Source organism: Mya arenaria, chromosome 11, assembly GCF_026914265.1.
Source record: "Mya arenaria isolate MELC-2E11 chromosome 11, ASM2691426v1".
NCBI lineage: Eukaryota > Metazoa > Mollusca > Bivalvia > Myida > Myidae > Mya > Mya arenaria.
The window spans coordinates 58,542,461-58,557,435 of NC_069132.1; the positions used below are offsets into that span (position 1 = coordinate 58,542,461).

At 38.9% G+C, this 14,975-nt stretch overlaps 1 protein-coding gene across 1 annotated transcript in view; it reads left to right on the forward strand.

Annotated features, from left to right (window-relative positions):
• LOC128208177 (calcineurin B homologous protein 1-like) overlaps positions 1-14,975 on the forward strand; it is a 34,408-nt gene that overhangs the window by 16,681 nt on the left and 2,752 nt on the right. Inside the window, exons 4-6 of the mRNA XM_052911610.1 lie at positions 6,504-6,616; positions 12,325-12,428; positions 13,842-13,922. Coding sequence (XP_052767570.1) covers positions 6,504-6,616; positions 12,325-12,428; positions 13,842-13,922 — 298 coding nt within the window. The remainder of the gene's footprint in view (positions 1-6,503; positions 6,617-12,324; positions 12,429-13,841; positions 13,923-14,975) is intronic.

Genomic DNA, 14,975 nt, shown 5'->3' on the forward strand with positions numbered 1-14,975 from the left:
TTTGAGTCAGGTTTGGGACATAATAGCGTTTGAGTCAGGTTTGGTGTCATAATAGCGTTTGAGTCAGGTTTGGGTCATAACAGCGTTTGAGTCAGGTTTGGGACATAATAGCGTTTGACTCAGGTTTGGGTCATAACAGCGTTTGAGTCAGGTTTGGTGTCATAATAGCGTTTGAGTCAGGTTTGGGACATAATAGCGTTTGAGTCAGGTTTGGTGTCATAATAGCGTTTGAGTCAGGTTTGGGTCATAACAGCGTTTGAGTCAGGTTTGGGTCATAATAGCGTTTGAGTCAGGTTTGGGTCATAACAGCGTTAGAGTCAGGTTTGGGTCATAATAGCGTTTGACTCAGGTTTGGGTCATAATAGCGTTTGAGTCAGGTTTGGGTCATAACAGCGTTTGAGTCGGGTTTGGGTCATAACAGCGTTTGAGTCAGGTTTGGGTCATAACAGCGTTTGAGTCGGGTTTGGGTCATAATAGGGTTTGAGTCAGGTTTTGGTCATAATAGCGTTTGAGTCAGGTTTGGGTCATAACAGCGTTTGATTCAGGTTTGGGTCATAACAGCGTTTGAGTCAGGTTTGGTGTCATAATAGCGTTTGAGTCAGGTTTGGGTCATAATAGCATTTGAGTCAGGTTTGGTGTCATAATAGCGTTTGAGTCAGGTTTGGTGTCATAATAGCGTTTGAGTCAGGTCTGGGTCATAATAGCGTTTGAGTCAGGTCTGGGTCATAATAGCGTTTGAGTCAGGTTTGGTGTCATAATAGCGTTTGAGTCAGGTTTGGTGTCATAATAGCGTTTGAGTCAGGTTTGGGTTTGAGTTAGGTTTGGGTCATAATAGCGTTTGAGTAAGGTTTGGGTCATAACAGCGTTTGAGTCAGGTTTGGGTCATAATAGCGTTTGAGTCAGGTTTGGGTCATAACAGCGTTTGAGTCAGGTTTGGGTCATAACAGCGTTTGAGTCAGGTTTGGGTCATAATAGCGTTTGAGTCAGGTTTGGTGTCATAATAGCGTTTGAGTCAGGTTTGGGTCATAATAGCGTTTGAGTCAGGTTTGGTGTCATAATAGCGTTTGAGTCAGGTTTGGTGTCATAATAGCGTTTGAGTCAGGTTTGGGTCATAATAGCGTTTGAGTCAGGTTTGGGTCATAATAGCGTTTGAGTCAGGTTTGGGTCATAATAGCGTTTGAGTCAGGTTTGGGTCATAATAGCGTTTGAGTCAGGTTTGGGTCATAATAGCGTTTGAGTCAGGTTTGAGTCATAATAGCGTTTGAGTCAGGTTTGGTGTCATAATAGCGTTTGAGTCAGGTTTGGGTCATAATAGCGTTTGAGTCAGGTTTGGGTCATAATAGCGTTTGAGTCAGGTTTGGGTCATAATAGCGTTTGAGTCAGGTTTGGGTCATAATAGCGTTTGAGTCAGGTTTGGTGTCATAACAGCGTTTGAGTCAGGTTTGGGTCATAATAGCGTTTGAGTCAGGTTTGGGTCATAATAGCATTTGAGTCAGGTTTGGTGTCATAATAGCGTTTGAGTCAGGTTTGGTGTCATAATAGCATTTGAGTCAGGTTTGGGTCATAATAGCGTTTGAGTCAGGTTTGGGTCATAACAGCGTTTGAGTCAGGTTTGGGTCATAACAGCGTTTGAGTCAGGTTTGGGTCATAATAGCGTTTGAGTCAGGTTTGGGTCATAACAGCGTTTGAGTCAGGTTTGGGTCATAACAGCGTTTGAGTCAGGTTTGGGTCATAATAGCGTTTGAGTCAGGTTTGGGTCATAACAGCGTTTGAGTCAGGTTTGGGACATAATAGCGTTTGAGTCAGGTTTGGGTCATAACAGCGTTTGAGTCAGGTTTGGGTCATAATAGCGTTTGAGTCAGGTTTGGGTCATAATAGCGTTTGAGTTAGGTTTGGTGTCATAATAGCGTTTGAGTCAGGTTTGGGTCATAATAGCGTTTGAGTCAGGTTTGGGTCATAATAGCTTTTGAGTCAGGTTTGGGTCATAATAGCGTTTGAGTCAGGTTCGGGTCATAATAGCGTTTGAGTCAGGTTCGGGTCATAATAGCGTTTGAGTCAGGTTTGGGTCATAATAGCGTTTGAGTCAGGTTTGGGTCATAATAGCGTTTGAGTCAGGTTTGGGTCATAACAGCGTTTGAGTCAGGTTTGGTGTCATAATAGCGTTTGAGTCAGGTTTGGGTCATAACAGCGTTTGAGTCAGGTTTGGGTCATAATAGCGTTTGAGTCAGGTTTGGGTCATAATAGCGTTTGAGTCAGGTTTGGGTCATAATAGCGTTTGAGTCAGGTTTGGGTCATAATAGCGTTTGAGTCAGGTTTGGGTCATAATAGCGTTTGAGTCAGGTTTGGGTCATAACAGCGTTTGAGTCAGGTTTGGGTCATAACAGCGTTTGAGTCAGGTTTGGGTCATAATAGCGTTTGAGTCAGGTTTGGGTCATAACAGCGTTTGAGTCAGTTTGGTGTCATAATAGCGTTTGAGTCAGGTTCGGGTCATAATAGCGTTTGAGTCAGGTTTGGGTCATAATAGCGTTTGAGTCAGGTTCGGGTCATAATAGCGTTTGAGTCAGGTTTGGTGTCATAATAGCGTTTGAGTCAGGTTTCGGTCATAATAGCGTTTGAGTCAGGTTTGGGTCATAATAGCGTTTGAGTCAGGTTTGGGTCATAATAGCTTTTGAGTCAGGTTTGGGTCATAATAGCGTTTGAGTCAGGTTTGGGTCATAACAGCGTTTGAGTCAGGTTTGGGTCATAACAGCGTTTGAGTCAGGTTTGGGTCATAACAGCGTTTGAGTCAGGTTTGGGTCATAATAGCATTTGAGTCAGGTTTGGAAAAGACAGGGCGCTGAAGAAGAGGATCAGGGTGCAATGTAGCTGTGAAATACTTAAACATTATGAAATTCACCAAAAATGTTAGAAATTGTGTTTAATTGAAGCAATTCTAGGTTTAAACCACAAAATATGTAAAGTTTGTATGCATTTATAATCTTATTATAGGTTCTAATTAAATATGAATTTAATTAATTAAATTAAATATTTATTCTTAAGCATTTAATTCTATGAAGGCAGAAGGGGGCCATGCCGGTCTCCATTATGGCAGAAGGGTGCTTCCAAAAAAGGACAGCACCTTCCTTACTCTTCAGCTAAAACCTTAGTAATAAAGATGTTACATAATATGTTTTAACTCCCTAAGATTATTCTCTGCAGGTGGGTAACCAAATTTTGACGCAATGTCTGTTAACTTGTAAAATTTCAATTCCTAACAATTAAGTGTGAACATAATTTGGTAATATTGAAATAATTTTATGTAGTAAAATCGCCATAAGGTAAAATTGATTTATCTTGATTTGTCACCAGTCATTTGAGGACTAAACGGTAAACATTCTTACGTAAATTGTCATTATGCTTTAGGGTGTGTGAACAGGATATATTTTGCCTTTGATTAAGGTAATAAGGAAACAATTAGCTCGATATTAACACTGATGATGAGGAAAGTTTCAAGTTTCAAGTAATGAACAGACACTTTCAAATGATTAATAACGTTATTGGTCCTGTACCCAAAGCTAATCATATGACCTGGGTCAACCATACCAAACGTTAAGGTGAATGTTCTCATTTCAACGTCAAACAACGGCTTCCTCAGGATATCCGCTAAATTCTTGCTGTGTTGACATATTTATTCTTTAATGTTGTCTTATTTTTTCAACAGTGTATCTAAACTGCTCCTTGATTTTTGACACTTTTTTTTGGTGATAGTACTTACTAAAAAATTACCAACGGTTGAACACCGTTAATCTGAAATCGTAAGGACCCAACAAATTACTTCGAAATAGCGATGTTTCGGATTAGCAATTTTCTGCAAATGAGAGTTTGCGAATTATAGATGACGTGAAGATTTCAATGTCGGTTACACGTTAGCAATACGATATACTCAGTTTGAATTTTCTTTCCTATACAAAAATATTTGTTGATTTAGTGTTTGATAATTGACAAATAATTCGTTATTATGCTTCTTTATTAAAACAACATAAAACATTTAAAACAAAATGACAGCACATTTATGCAATGCGGCGATTGAATCAGATGAGGTAGACATTTTCGAATAAAATTGTGTTAACCAGCAATTATATACGCACTACATCAACTAAATGAATCGCTCATTTTGTAACATACGCGTGCTCAATGTCATTCTTTAACAAGCGCTCATTGTGCTCCACTGTCACCTCAAGCCGATGCCTGAGTGCATTCACAGAATGGTGTGAAAAACTATGACACGATCGAGTTCGAAATAAGAATTTATAAATAGGTGTGAAAAACCAAATCGGGACCGTAATTTTTCTGAAATAGCGATTATTTTGGAATAGCGATTTTGGATTTAAGACCAAAAATTTAGTTAAACAAAGAAGGAGTAAAATCAAGACCGAAAAATAATTTTGAAAATAGCAATAATTTTGGATAAACCGTGTTTGAAATAGCGGTGTTCAACTGTATTTTAAAAAATGTATCCGACTCTTACTTTTTATACGTCTGTTCATAGAACTGAAAGTATACTATTTTTATCTGTGGCATACTGGCGGCTGGGCAGTGTCAAGTATTATGTCCAATTAATAACTTTAAAAGCATTTTTCCAATCATCACCAAATTTGATGAGAATGGGTATGTGCATGATATCTCAGACAAAATCGATAACCAGCCATATCGATCAAGAGTTATTGCCCATTAACTTTGGAAATGATCTTAAATCAATGAAAATAATGTCTGATAACTTTAAAAGCCTTTGTTCAATCTTCAACAAATTTTTTTTCAGAATGTGTATGGGCAAACTTTCTTGGTTCATTAACGAGCTTTTTCCTTCAAGTCACTCATGAGTTGTTGCCCTTTAATTATATAAATCACCTTGTCAAATCAATACCTTTAAAAGCCAAGGCTAGTTCAATGACCAGCCATATAGCTTGAGAGTAATTACCCTATATTTGTAGGAATTACATAAAATTGATCTTGTCTGATTAAAACTTAAAGCTGCACTCTTATAGATTTACCGTTTTTCCACTTTTTTTATTTTTTGTCTTAGAATGAGAAAAAAATTGCGTAAATATATGCAAACTAGTGATTAAGGATTGCTGCCAAAAATTCAGATCACAGACTTTCATATTTCTGTTTAATGAAAATTAATGTTTTATGGCTAAAACTGAACAGCGGTTTAAGAAAAATACAAAAAACATCAATTATTGAACTTTAATATAAAAATCTGCAATCTAATGTTTTGTCAGCAGTCTTAAATGACTTGTTTACATGCATTTTGGCATAAATTGGCTCGTTCCAGGACAAAAAAAGTTGTCAAAACGTTCAATCTGTGAGAGTGCAGCTTTAAGATGCCTGTGTCAAATCATCACCCAAGGCTACAGATATGACCCGGCTCATACTGGGATTGCTAAAACATGAATCATAACCATGTGTTGGTGTGAATGTTCGCTTATCTGAATGTCAAAAGAGCCATAAAATTATATACTAAAAATGAAATGACAATTTTGGGGCCTTAATGTCTGCCCTGTCCCAAGCTAAAACATATACTTTTTTTCCCACGTGTGAAATGTGGTGTATTTAGGAAGAAACTAACTCATTTTATTAACTTTTCAGTCTTTTTATAGGCTTTCTTTTTCATTTTAAGGTAAATTTGAAGTTCCCACTATCAGTCCAATTGACCGATTTTTCATAAACATAAAAGGCATGGGTCTGATTCACAAAATGTTGAAAGAAAAACAAAAAACATATTGGAATTAAACATACTCCTAGGTACCTTGCATCTCAAATACATTTAAACACAGTTTATCAGAACACTTTTTAAACAAATTATTGCTATTTCGAATTTATTTTTTGTTTTCTTATTTTTTGGTCCCGAATTTTTTCATCTTTTCATCAATAATTAGAAATGGCTATTTCGGAATTATCACTATTTCAAAGTTAAAATTACGGTCCGAAATCAGTATTTTTGCTCTTATTTATCAATCATTGTTTCGAACTCGGTCATCTCATAGTTTTCACGTCATACGGCGATAGTTCGGTTTGAGGTGAAAATGATGCACATTTAGTGCTTGTTAAAGAATGACTTTCAAGACGCGTATGTAACAAACATCATTGTCAGATAATATGAGATTTATTTTGGGTAGTGTAGATTGTATAATGGCTGATTTACACGCTGTGAACATCATTTGAACTGTCTAACTAAACTGCTGCCAAACAATCTGTAGATTGGCCCTGTAACCAACGTGGGAGGATAACTGAATTAGAAGTGAAAGGGAAGGGTGTTTTAAGTGGTGTCAACGCTGTCATTTTCTAATAAATTTCTTATAATTTTAATTCGAAATATCTTTTATCCAGAGTTTTTTTCTTGGTCCAGACGACTTTGGATTAACGATATTTAAATGTATTATACCGCGCAAATGATATTTTATGATGCCAAAAGAATTTAAATTATCAAAATTAAGAAAATTTAAGTGTGTATTTTATTCCAGCAATGAAGAGACCGTCAACTTCAAGCAGTTTATGAGCGTACTGGCCAGATTCAGACCCACTAAGTCTAATGAAAGCAAGAATAAACTCAACACAAGGGAGGAAAAACTCAAATGTAAGTTTTCATTGTCCTCGTTTGTACTGTCAGTTTCATAATGTAGATGAGTGAATCGAGGGCTTAGCACAAGACATGTGTGTGCAGTCAGTTATGTAGATGAGTGAATAGAGGGCATAGCACAAGACTTGTGTGTGCAGTCAGTTATGTAGATGAGTGAATCGATGGCTTAGCACAAGACATGTGTGTGCAGTCAGATATGTAGATGAGTGAATAGAGGGCTTAGCACAAGACATGTGTGTGCAGTCAGTTATGTAGATGAGTGAATCGAGGGCTTAGCACAAGACATGTGTGTGCAGTCAGTTATGTAGATGAGTGAATAGAGGGCTTAGCACAAGACTTGTGTGTGCAGTCAGTTATGTAGATGAGTGAATAGAGGGCTTAGCACAAGACTTGTGTGTGCTGTCAGTTATGTAGGTGAGTGAATCGAGGGCTTAGCACAAGACATGTGTGTGCAGTAAGTTATGTAGATGAGTGGATCGAGGGCTTAGCACAAGACTTGTGTGTGCAGTCAGTTATGTAGATGAGTGAATCGAGGGCTTAGCACAAGACATGTGTGTGCAGTCAGTTATGTAGATGAGTGAATCGAGGGCTTAGCACAAGACATGTGTGTGCAGTCAGTTATGTAGATGAGTGAATCGAGGGCTTAGCACAAGACTTGTGTGTGCGGTCAGTTATGTAGATGAGTGAATCGAGGGCTTACCACAAGACTTGTGTGTGCAGTCAGTTATGTAGATGAGTGAATAGAGGGCTTAGCACAAGACATGTGTGTGCAGTCAGTTATGTAGATGAGTGAATAGAGGGCTTAGCACAAGACATGTGTGTGCAGTCAGTTATGTAGATGAGTGAATAGAGGGCTTAGCACAAGACTTGTGTGTGCATTCAGTTATGTAGATGAGTGAATAGAGGGCTTAGCACAAGACTTGTGTGTGCGGTCAGTTATGTAGATGAGTGAATCGAGGGCTTAGCACAAGACTTGTGTGTGCAGTCAGTTATGTAGATGAGTGAATCGAGGGCTTAGCACAAGACTTGTGAGTGCGGTCAGTTAGGTAGATGAGTGAATAGAGGGCTTAGCACACGACTTGTGTATGGGTCAGTTATGTAGATGAGTGAATCGAGGGCTTAGCACAAGACTTGTGTGTGCGGTCAGTTATGTAGATGAGTGAATCGAGGGCTTAGCACAAGACTTGTGTGTGCAGTCAGTTATGTAGATGAGTGAATAGAGGGCTTAGCACAAGACTTGTGTGTGCGGTCAGTTATGTAGATGAGTGAATCGATGGCTTAGCACAAGACTTGTGTGTGCAGTCAGTTATGTAGATGAGTGAATCGAGGGCTTAGCACAAGACTTGTGTGGGCAGTCAGTTATGTAGATGAGTGAATCGAGGGCTTAGCACAAGACTTGTGTGTGCAGTCAGTTATGTAGATGAGTGAATAGAGGGCTTAGCACAAGACTTGTGTGTGCAGTCAGTTATGTAGATGAGTGAATTAAGGGCTTAGCACAAGACTTGTGTGTGCAGTCAGTTATGTAGATGAGTGAATAGAGGGCTTAGCACAAGACTTGTGTGTGCAGTCAGTTATGTAGATGAGTGAATCGATGGCTTAGCACAAGACTTGTGTGTGCGGTCAGTTATGTAGATGAGTGAATCGAGGGCTTAGCCCTTGACTTGTGTGTGCGGTCAGTTATGTAGATGAGTGAATCGATGGCTTAGCCCTAGACTTGTGTGTGCAGTCAGTTATGTAGATGAGTGAATCAAGGGCTTAGCACAAGACTTGTGTGTGCAGTCAGTTATGTAGATGAGTGAATCGAGGGCATAGCACAAGACTTGTGTGTGCAGTCAGTTATGTAGATGAGTGAATCGAGGGCTTAGCCCTAGACTTGTGTGTGCAGTCAGTTATGTAGATGAGTGAATCAAGGGCTTAGCACAAGACTTGTGTGTGCAGTCAGTTATGTAGATGAGTGAATCGAGGGCTTAGCACAAGACTTGTGTGTGTGGTCAGTTATGTAGATGAGTGAATCGAGGGCTTAGCATAAGACTTGTGTGTAGTCAGTTATGTAGATGAGTGAATCGAGGGCTTAGCACAAGACATGTGTGTGCAGTCAGTTATGTAGATGAGTGAATAGTGTGCATAGCACAAGACTTGTGTGTGCAGTCAGTTATGTAGATGAGTGAATCGAGGGCTTAGCACAAGACTTGTGTGTGCAGTCAGTTATGTAGATGAGTGAATCGAGGGCTTAGCACAAGACTTGTGTGTGCAGTCAGTTATGTAGATGAGTGAATAGAGGGCTTAGCACAAGACATGTGTGTGCAGTCAGTTATGTAGATGAGTGAATCAAGGGCTTAGCACAAGACATGTGTGTGCAGTCAGTTATGTAGATGAGTGAATCGAGTGCTTAGCACAAGACTTGTGTGTGCAGTCAGTTATGTAGATGAGTGAATCGAGGGCTTAGCACAAGACTTGTGTGTGCGGTCAGTTATGTAGATGAGTGAATCGAGGGCTTAGCACAAGACATGTGTGTGCAGTCAGTTATGTAGATGAATGAATTGAGGGCTTAGCACAAGACTTGTGTGTGCAGTCAGTTATGTAGATGAGTGAATAGAGGGCTTAGCACAAGACTTGTGTGTGCGGTCAGTTATGTAGATGAGTGAATAGAGGGCTTAGCACAAGACTTGTGTGTGCGGTCAGTTATGTAGATGAGTGAATCGATGGCTTAGCCCTAGACTTGTGTGTGCGGTCAGTTATGTAGATGAGTGAATCGATGGCTTAGCCCTAGACTTGTGTGTGCAGTCAGTTATGTAGATGAGTGAATCAAGGGCTTAGCACAAGACTTGTGTGTGCAGTCAGTTATGTAGATGAGTGAATCGAGGGCTTAGCACAAGACTTGTGTGTGCAGTCAGTTATGTAGATGAGTGAATCGAGGGCTTAGCCCTAGACTTGTGTGTGCAGTCAGTTATGTAGATGAGTGAATCAAGGGCTTAGCACAAGACATGTGTGTGCAGTAAGTTATGTAGATGATTGAATCGAGGGCTTAGCACAAGACTTGTGTGTGTGGTCAGTTATGTAGATGAGTGAATCGAGGGCTTAGCACAAGACTTGTGTGTAGTCAGTTATGTAGATGAGTGAATCGAGGGCTTAGCACAAGACATGTGTGTGCAGTCAGTTATGTAGATGAGTGAATAGTGTGCATAGCACAAGACTTGTGTGTGCAGTCAGTTATGTAGATGAGTGAATCGAGGGCTTAGCCCTAGACTTGTGTGTGCGGTCAGTTATGTAGATGAGTGAATCAAGGGCTTAGCACAAGACATGTGTGTGCAGTAAGATATGTAGATGAGTGAATAGAGGGCTTAGCACAAGACATGTGTGTGCAGTCAGTTATGTAGATGAGTGAATAGAGGGCTTAGCACAAGACATGTGTGTGCAGTCAGTTATGTAGATGAGTGAATAGAGGGCTTAGCACAAGACTTGTGTGTGCAGTCAGTTATGTAGATGAGTGAATCGAGGGCTTAGCACAAGACTTGTGTGTGCAGTCAGTTATGTAGATGAGTGAATCGAGGGCTTAGCACAAGACTTGTGTGTGCAGTCAGTTATGTAGATGAATGAATCGAGGGCTTAGCACAAGACTTGTGTGTGCAGTCAGTTATGTAGATGAGTGAATAGAGGGCTTAGCACAAGACTTGTGTGTGCAGTCAGTTATGTAGATGATTGAATCGATGGCTTAGCACAAGACTTGTGTGTGCGGTCAGTTATGTAGATGAGTGAATTGATGGCTTAGCCCTAGACTTGTGTGTGCAGTCAGTTATGTAGATGAGTGAATCGATGGCTTAGCCCTAGACTTGTGTGTGCGGTCAGTTATGTAGATGAGTGAATCAAGGGCTTAGCACAAGACATGTGTGTGCAGTAAGTTATGTAGATGAGTGAATCGAGGGCATAGCACAAGACTTGTGTGTGCAGTCAGTTATGTAGATGAGTGAATCGAGGGCTTAGCCCTAGACTTGTGTGTGCAGTCAGTTATGTAGATGAGTGAATCAAGGGCTTAGCACAAGACATGTGTGTGCAGTAAGTTATGTAGATGATTGAATCGAGGGCTTAGCACAAGACTTGTGTGTGTGGTCAGTTATGTAGATGAGTGAATCGAGGGCTTAGCACAAGACTTGTGTGTGCGGTCAGTTATGTAGATGAGTGAATAGAGGGCTTAGCACAAGACATGTGTGTGCAGTCAGTTATGTAGATGAGTGAATAGAGGGCTTAGCACAAGACTTGTGTGTGCAGTCAGTTATGTAGATGAGTGAATCGAGGGCTTAGCACAAGACTTGTGCGTGCAGTCAGTTATGTAGATGAGTGAATCGAGGGCTTAGCACAAGACTTGTGCGTGCAGTCAGTTATGTAGATGAGTGAATCGAGGGCTTAGCACAAGACTTGTGTGTGCAGTCAGTTATGTAGATGAGTGAATCGAGGGCTTAGCACAAGACTTGTGTGTGCAGTCAGTTATGTAGATGAGTGAATAGAGGGCTTAGCACAAGACTTGTGTGTGCAGTCAGTTATGTAGATGAGTGAATAGAGGGCTTAGCACAAGACTTGTGTGTGCAGTCAGTTATGTAGATGAGTGAATAGAGGGCTTAGCACAAGACATGTGTGTGCAGTCAGTTATGTAGATGAGTGAATAGAGGGCTTAGCACAAGACTTGTGTGTGCAGTCAGTTATGTAGATGAGTGAATAGAGGGCTTAGCACAAGACTTGTGTGTGCAGTCAGTTATGTAGATGAGTGAATAGAGGGCTTAGCACAAGACATGTGTGTGCAGTCAGTTAAGTAGATGAGTGAATAGAGGGCTTAGCACAAGACTTGTGTGTGCAGTCAGTTATGTAGATGAGTGAATAGAGGGCTTAGCACAAGACTTGTGTGTGCAGTCAGTTATGTAGATGAGTGAATAGAGGGCTTAGCACAAGACTTGTGCGTGCAGTCAGTTATGTAGATGAATGAATCGAGGGCTTAGCACAAGACATGTGTGTGCAGTCAGTTATGTAGATGAGTGAATCGAGAGCTTTTCACAAGATTTGTGTGCAGTCAGTTATGTAAAGATTGTTAGTGGAACTTACTTTTTTCTTAGTTGTGTTGAAAGATCATTTACAATGTTTGTACACAATGGTATAAATATAACCAAAACAGTTCTAAATGAATAAACAAATATGAAAAACTGAGATGAAAATTTGAGGGTATTTAAAATAATAATAATCATAAATGAGGTAATTTCAACTTGAAATTATTCACACCTGTTTTATGAATATCGTCCCATAGCATATCACATTGAAATATATTGGATTTTGCATTAAAGTCCTTATTTGGCGTGTGTATCGGTGAGTCAGATGTAAGGCAATTAAATTTAGAATAGTGGAGCTGAGCAATATTAATTATAATCATGGATTACTTCCCTTTGCAATACTAAACCTTTTCAATTTTAAGCGGAGGTGAATGCGTAAAAAAGTTTGTTGTTTTTTCCAAACTGGTTTAACTACCTAAGAAATGATAAATAAGCAAACCTTCATTTCTTGGATTCTCAAGGATAAAGTTTTTTAATTTGTAAATACTCTTGGTATTTGAATATAAACTTTCTAAAATGAAATATGTCTAAGCCTCAGAAAATTGTGTTACGGATGCCTTTGCAAAATAGCTTTATAAAGCATATATTATGCTGATTTTTCTGTGTTTTCAGTTGCTTTCAAGATGTATGACTTGGACAGTGATGAGAAGATCTCCCGAGACGAATTGTTGGCCGTGTTACACATGATGGTCGGAGACAATATCTCAGAAGACCAGGTTAGTACTTTCCAGGCATTGTATAGTAATCTATATTATGAAATATCAGGTGCTTTACTCACTTGAGTTATAGTTATCCCCCGCCTATGAAATAGGGAGGGGGATATTGAAATAGCGTTGTCCGTCCGTCCTTCCGTCCGTCTTTCCTTCCGTCCGTCCTTCCTTCCGTCCGTCCGTCCGTCACCTGCGTATTCTCAGTAACTAGCTGGTAGAATTTCATGAAACTTAAAATAAATATGAACCACTATACTGGAATTATGCCTGCCAAAAAAAATTTGATTGGTCAATTGTCCTTGGAGTTATTGCCCTTGATTTTTTGAAAAATGCACATTCACAGCCATTTCTCAGTCACTAGCTGGCAGAATTTCATGAAACTTAAAATAAATATGAATTACTATACTGGGATGATGCCTATTCATTTTTTTTTGGATTGGTCAATTGTACTTGGAGTTATTGCCCTTGATTTTTTGAAAAACTCTCATTTACAGCCATTTCTCAGTAACTAGTTGGTAGAAATTCGTGTTAAAATATAAGGTCATTGGTTACATGTTTGTCTAGCTTGTCTTCATCGTCGGATATACCCCCGAAACACTACTACGCTATGCTTTGTTGTGTACTGTCGAAGATTTGGCTGGGAAAATCTCGTAATCATGAATAATTAATGAATCAGTTTTATTGGTTCTGCAAGGTACTAGATGCTTTCCCATAGAAAAATATTCTGGCGAAAGCTGGAATTGAACCGGGTCTGTCTTTTCATTATAATAATATTTGTCAGCAGTGAAGAACACTGCAATGGAGGCTACTGACACTACGGCGTTATTGAAAAATGTTAAATTGTAAAATTCAAAATCATTGGAAGAAGAGTTGTCTCCCCTGCCTCATGCATATTCATTAAAACAAGATTTTATCAGTTAATTGTCATACAGTATTTATGTAGTATAACGAGTTAAATACAGTGGTTGCAGACAATGGTATAACTTCAAATTTTATTTGGAAACTTGGCAAGTATGTTCCTCCATAAAGTTTATGCTAAAATAAGAGATAAGATGATGATTAACAGTTGACACTCCAGACAGAACTGTATTGAATATGCTGTATATGTTCCAGCTGAACAGCATGGTAGGCAGAACTGTATTGAATATGCTGTATATTTTCCAGCTGAACAGCATGTCAGGCAGAACTGTATTGAATATGCTGTATATTTTCCAGCTGAACAGCATGGTAGGCAGAACTGCATTGAATATGCTGTATATTTTCCAGCTGAACAGCATTGCAGACAGATCTGTATTGAATATTCCGTATATTTTACAGCTGAACAGCATTGCAGACAGAACTCTATTGAATATGCTGTATATTTTCCAGCTTAACAGCATTGCAGACAGATCTGTATTGAATATTCCCTATATTTTACAGCTGAACAGCATTGCTGACAGAACTATCACGGAGGCTGATGAAGATGGAGACAGCATGATCTCATTTGTGGAGTTTAAAAAGGTTTGTAAACAATTTTATTTTTTTTAATTTTTAAGATAAAGAGGTTTTGTTTTATTTCCGTGTAAGATAAAATTTTCTGTCACCAGGTGGACACAGAAAGTTATGTTGTTCATTCAGTGGGCAGTCAAGAGTGAATTTATAATTTCTATGATTGAGTGGAATCAATACATGTAGCCCGGAATTAACATAACTGGGTTTTCCCATGCCGGTACTAATAAAAGGTGAATTTCGAGCTATTGAAATTCATGTAACAGTTCAATGACTCTATTGTTTCCGAAATAACGTGTGTATATTACAACGGCTTAATTTTGTTTGTACCGGAGGATTAGGTTGGGAAAACCAGAATAGCTATAATTCCGGGCTACAACTATTGGATCTTACTCTGAAATTCCACAATTAGTTGTCTGGTTAGCGCAGTGGTTTGCGCACTCCCTTCTCACAAAGGCGTCCCGGGTTAAATCCCCAGCCTGGGCCCATGTGAGTGAGTGGTCAACAAGCCTGACAAGTGTCGTTATTCTGGATACTCCAGCACAAGATCTCACTCACAAGCAAAGTTGTGCAAATAAATGACTTAGACTAAGTCATTTATTTGCACAACTTTGCTCGATTCGGAAGAAAGTAATTATAACTTATACTAAGTCTTAGTATAAGTTATAATTACTTTCTTTCCAATCGTTTAAATCTAAAATATATAATGTTTAATTATATTCAATAAGTTTTCTCTTTCATAAAGCTAAAATAATAGAAAATGTAAAATTATTTTGTGTTATACGGAAATATGAGAGTTCAAAGCATTGTGACGTCATCTTGATGAAGTCATTTTAAAACTGTTTAATCCAGCATAATGAATGCAGTGTTACTTTAAAAGAGCAACATGGGTACCCAAAACTATCAGAGCACTGAAAATATTAATTTAAAAAATAAACAATATTCACTATAAAGCATAAAAGAATCATACCTTTTCAGTGAATTAATGACATGTTTTTGAAATACAGTGAACAAAATTTGATTATGATTAATCTCAAATTGCAATGATTTTAGATTGTCAAATGC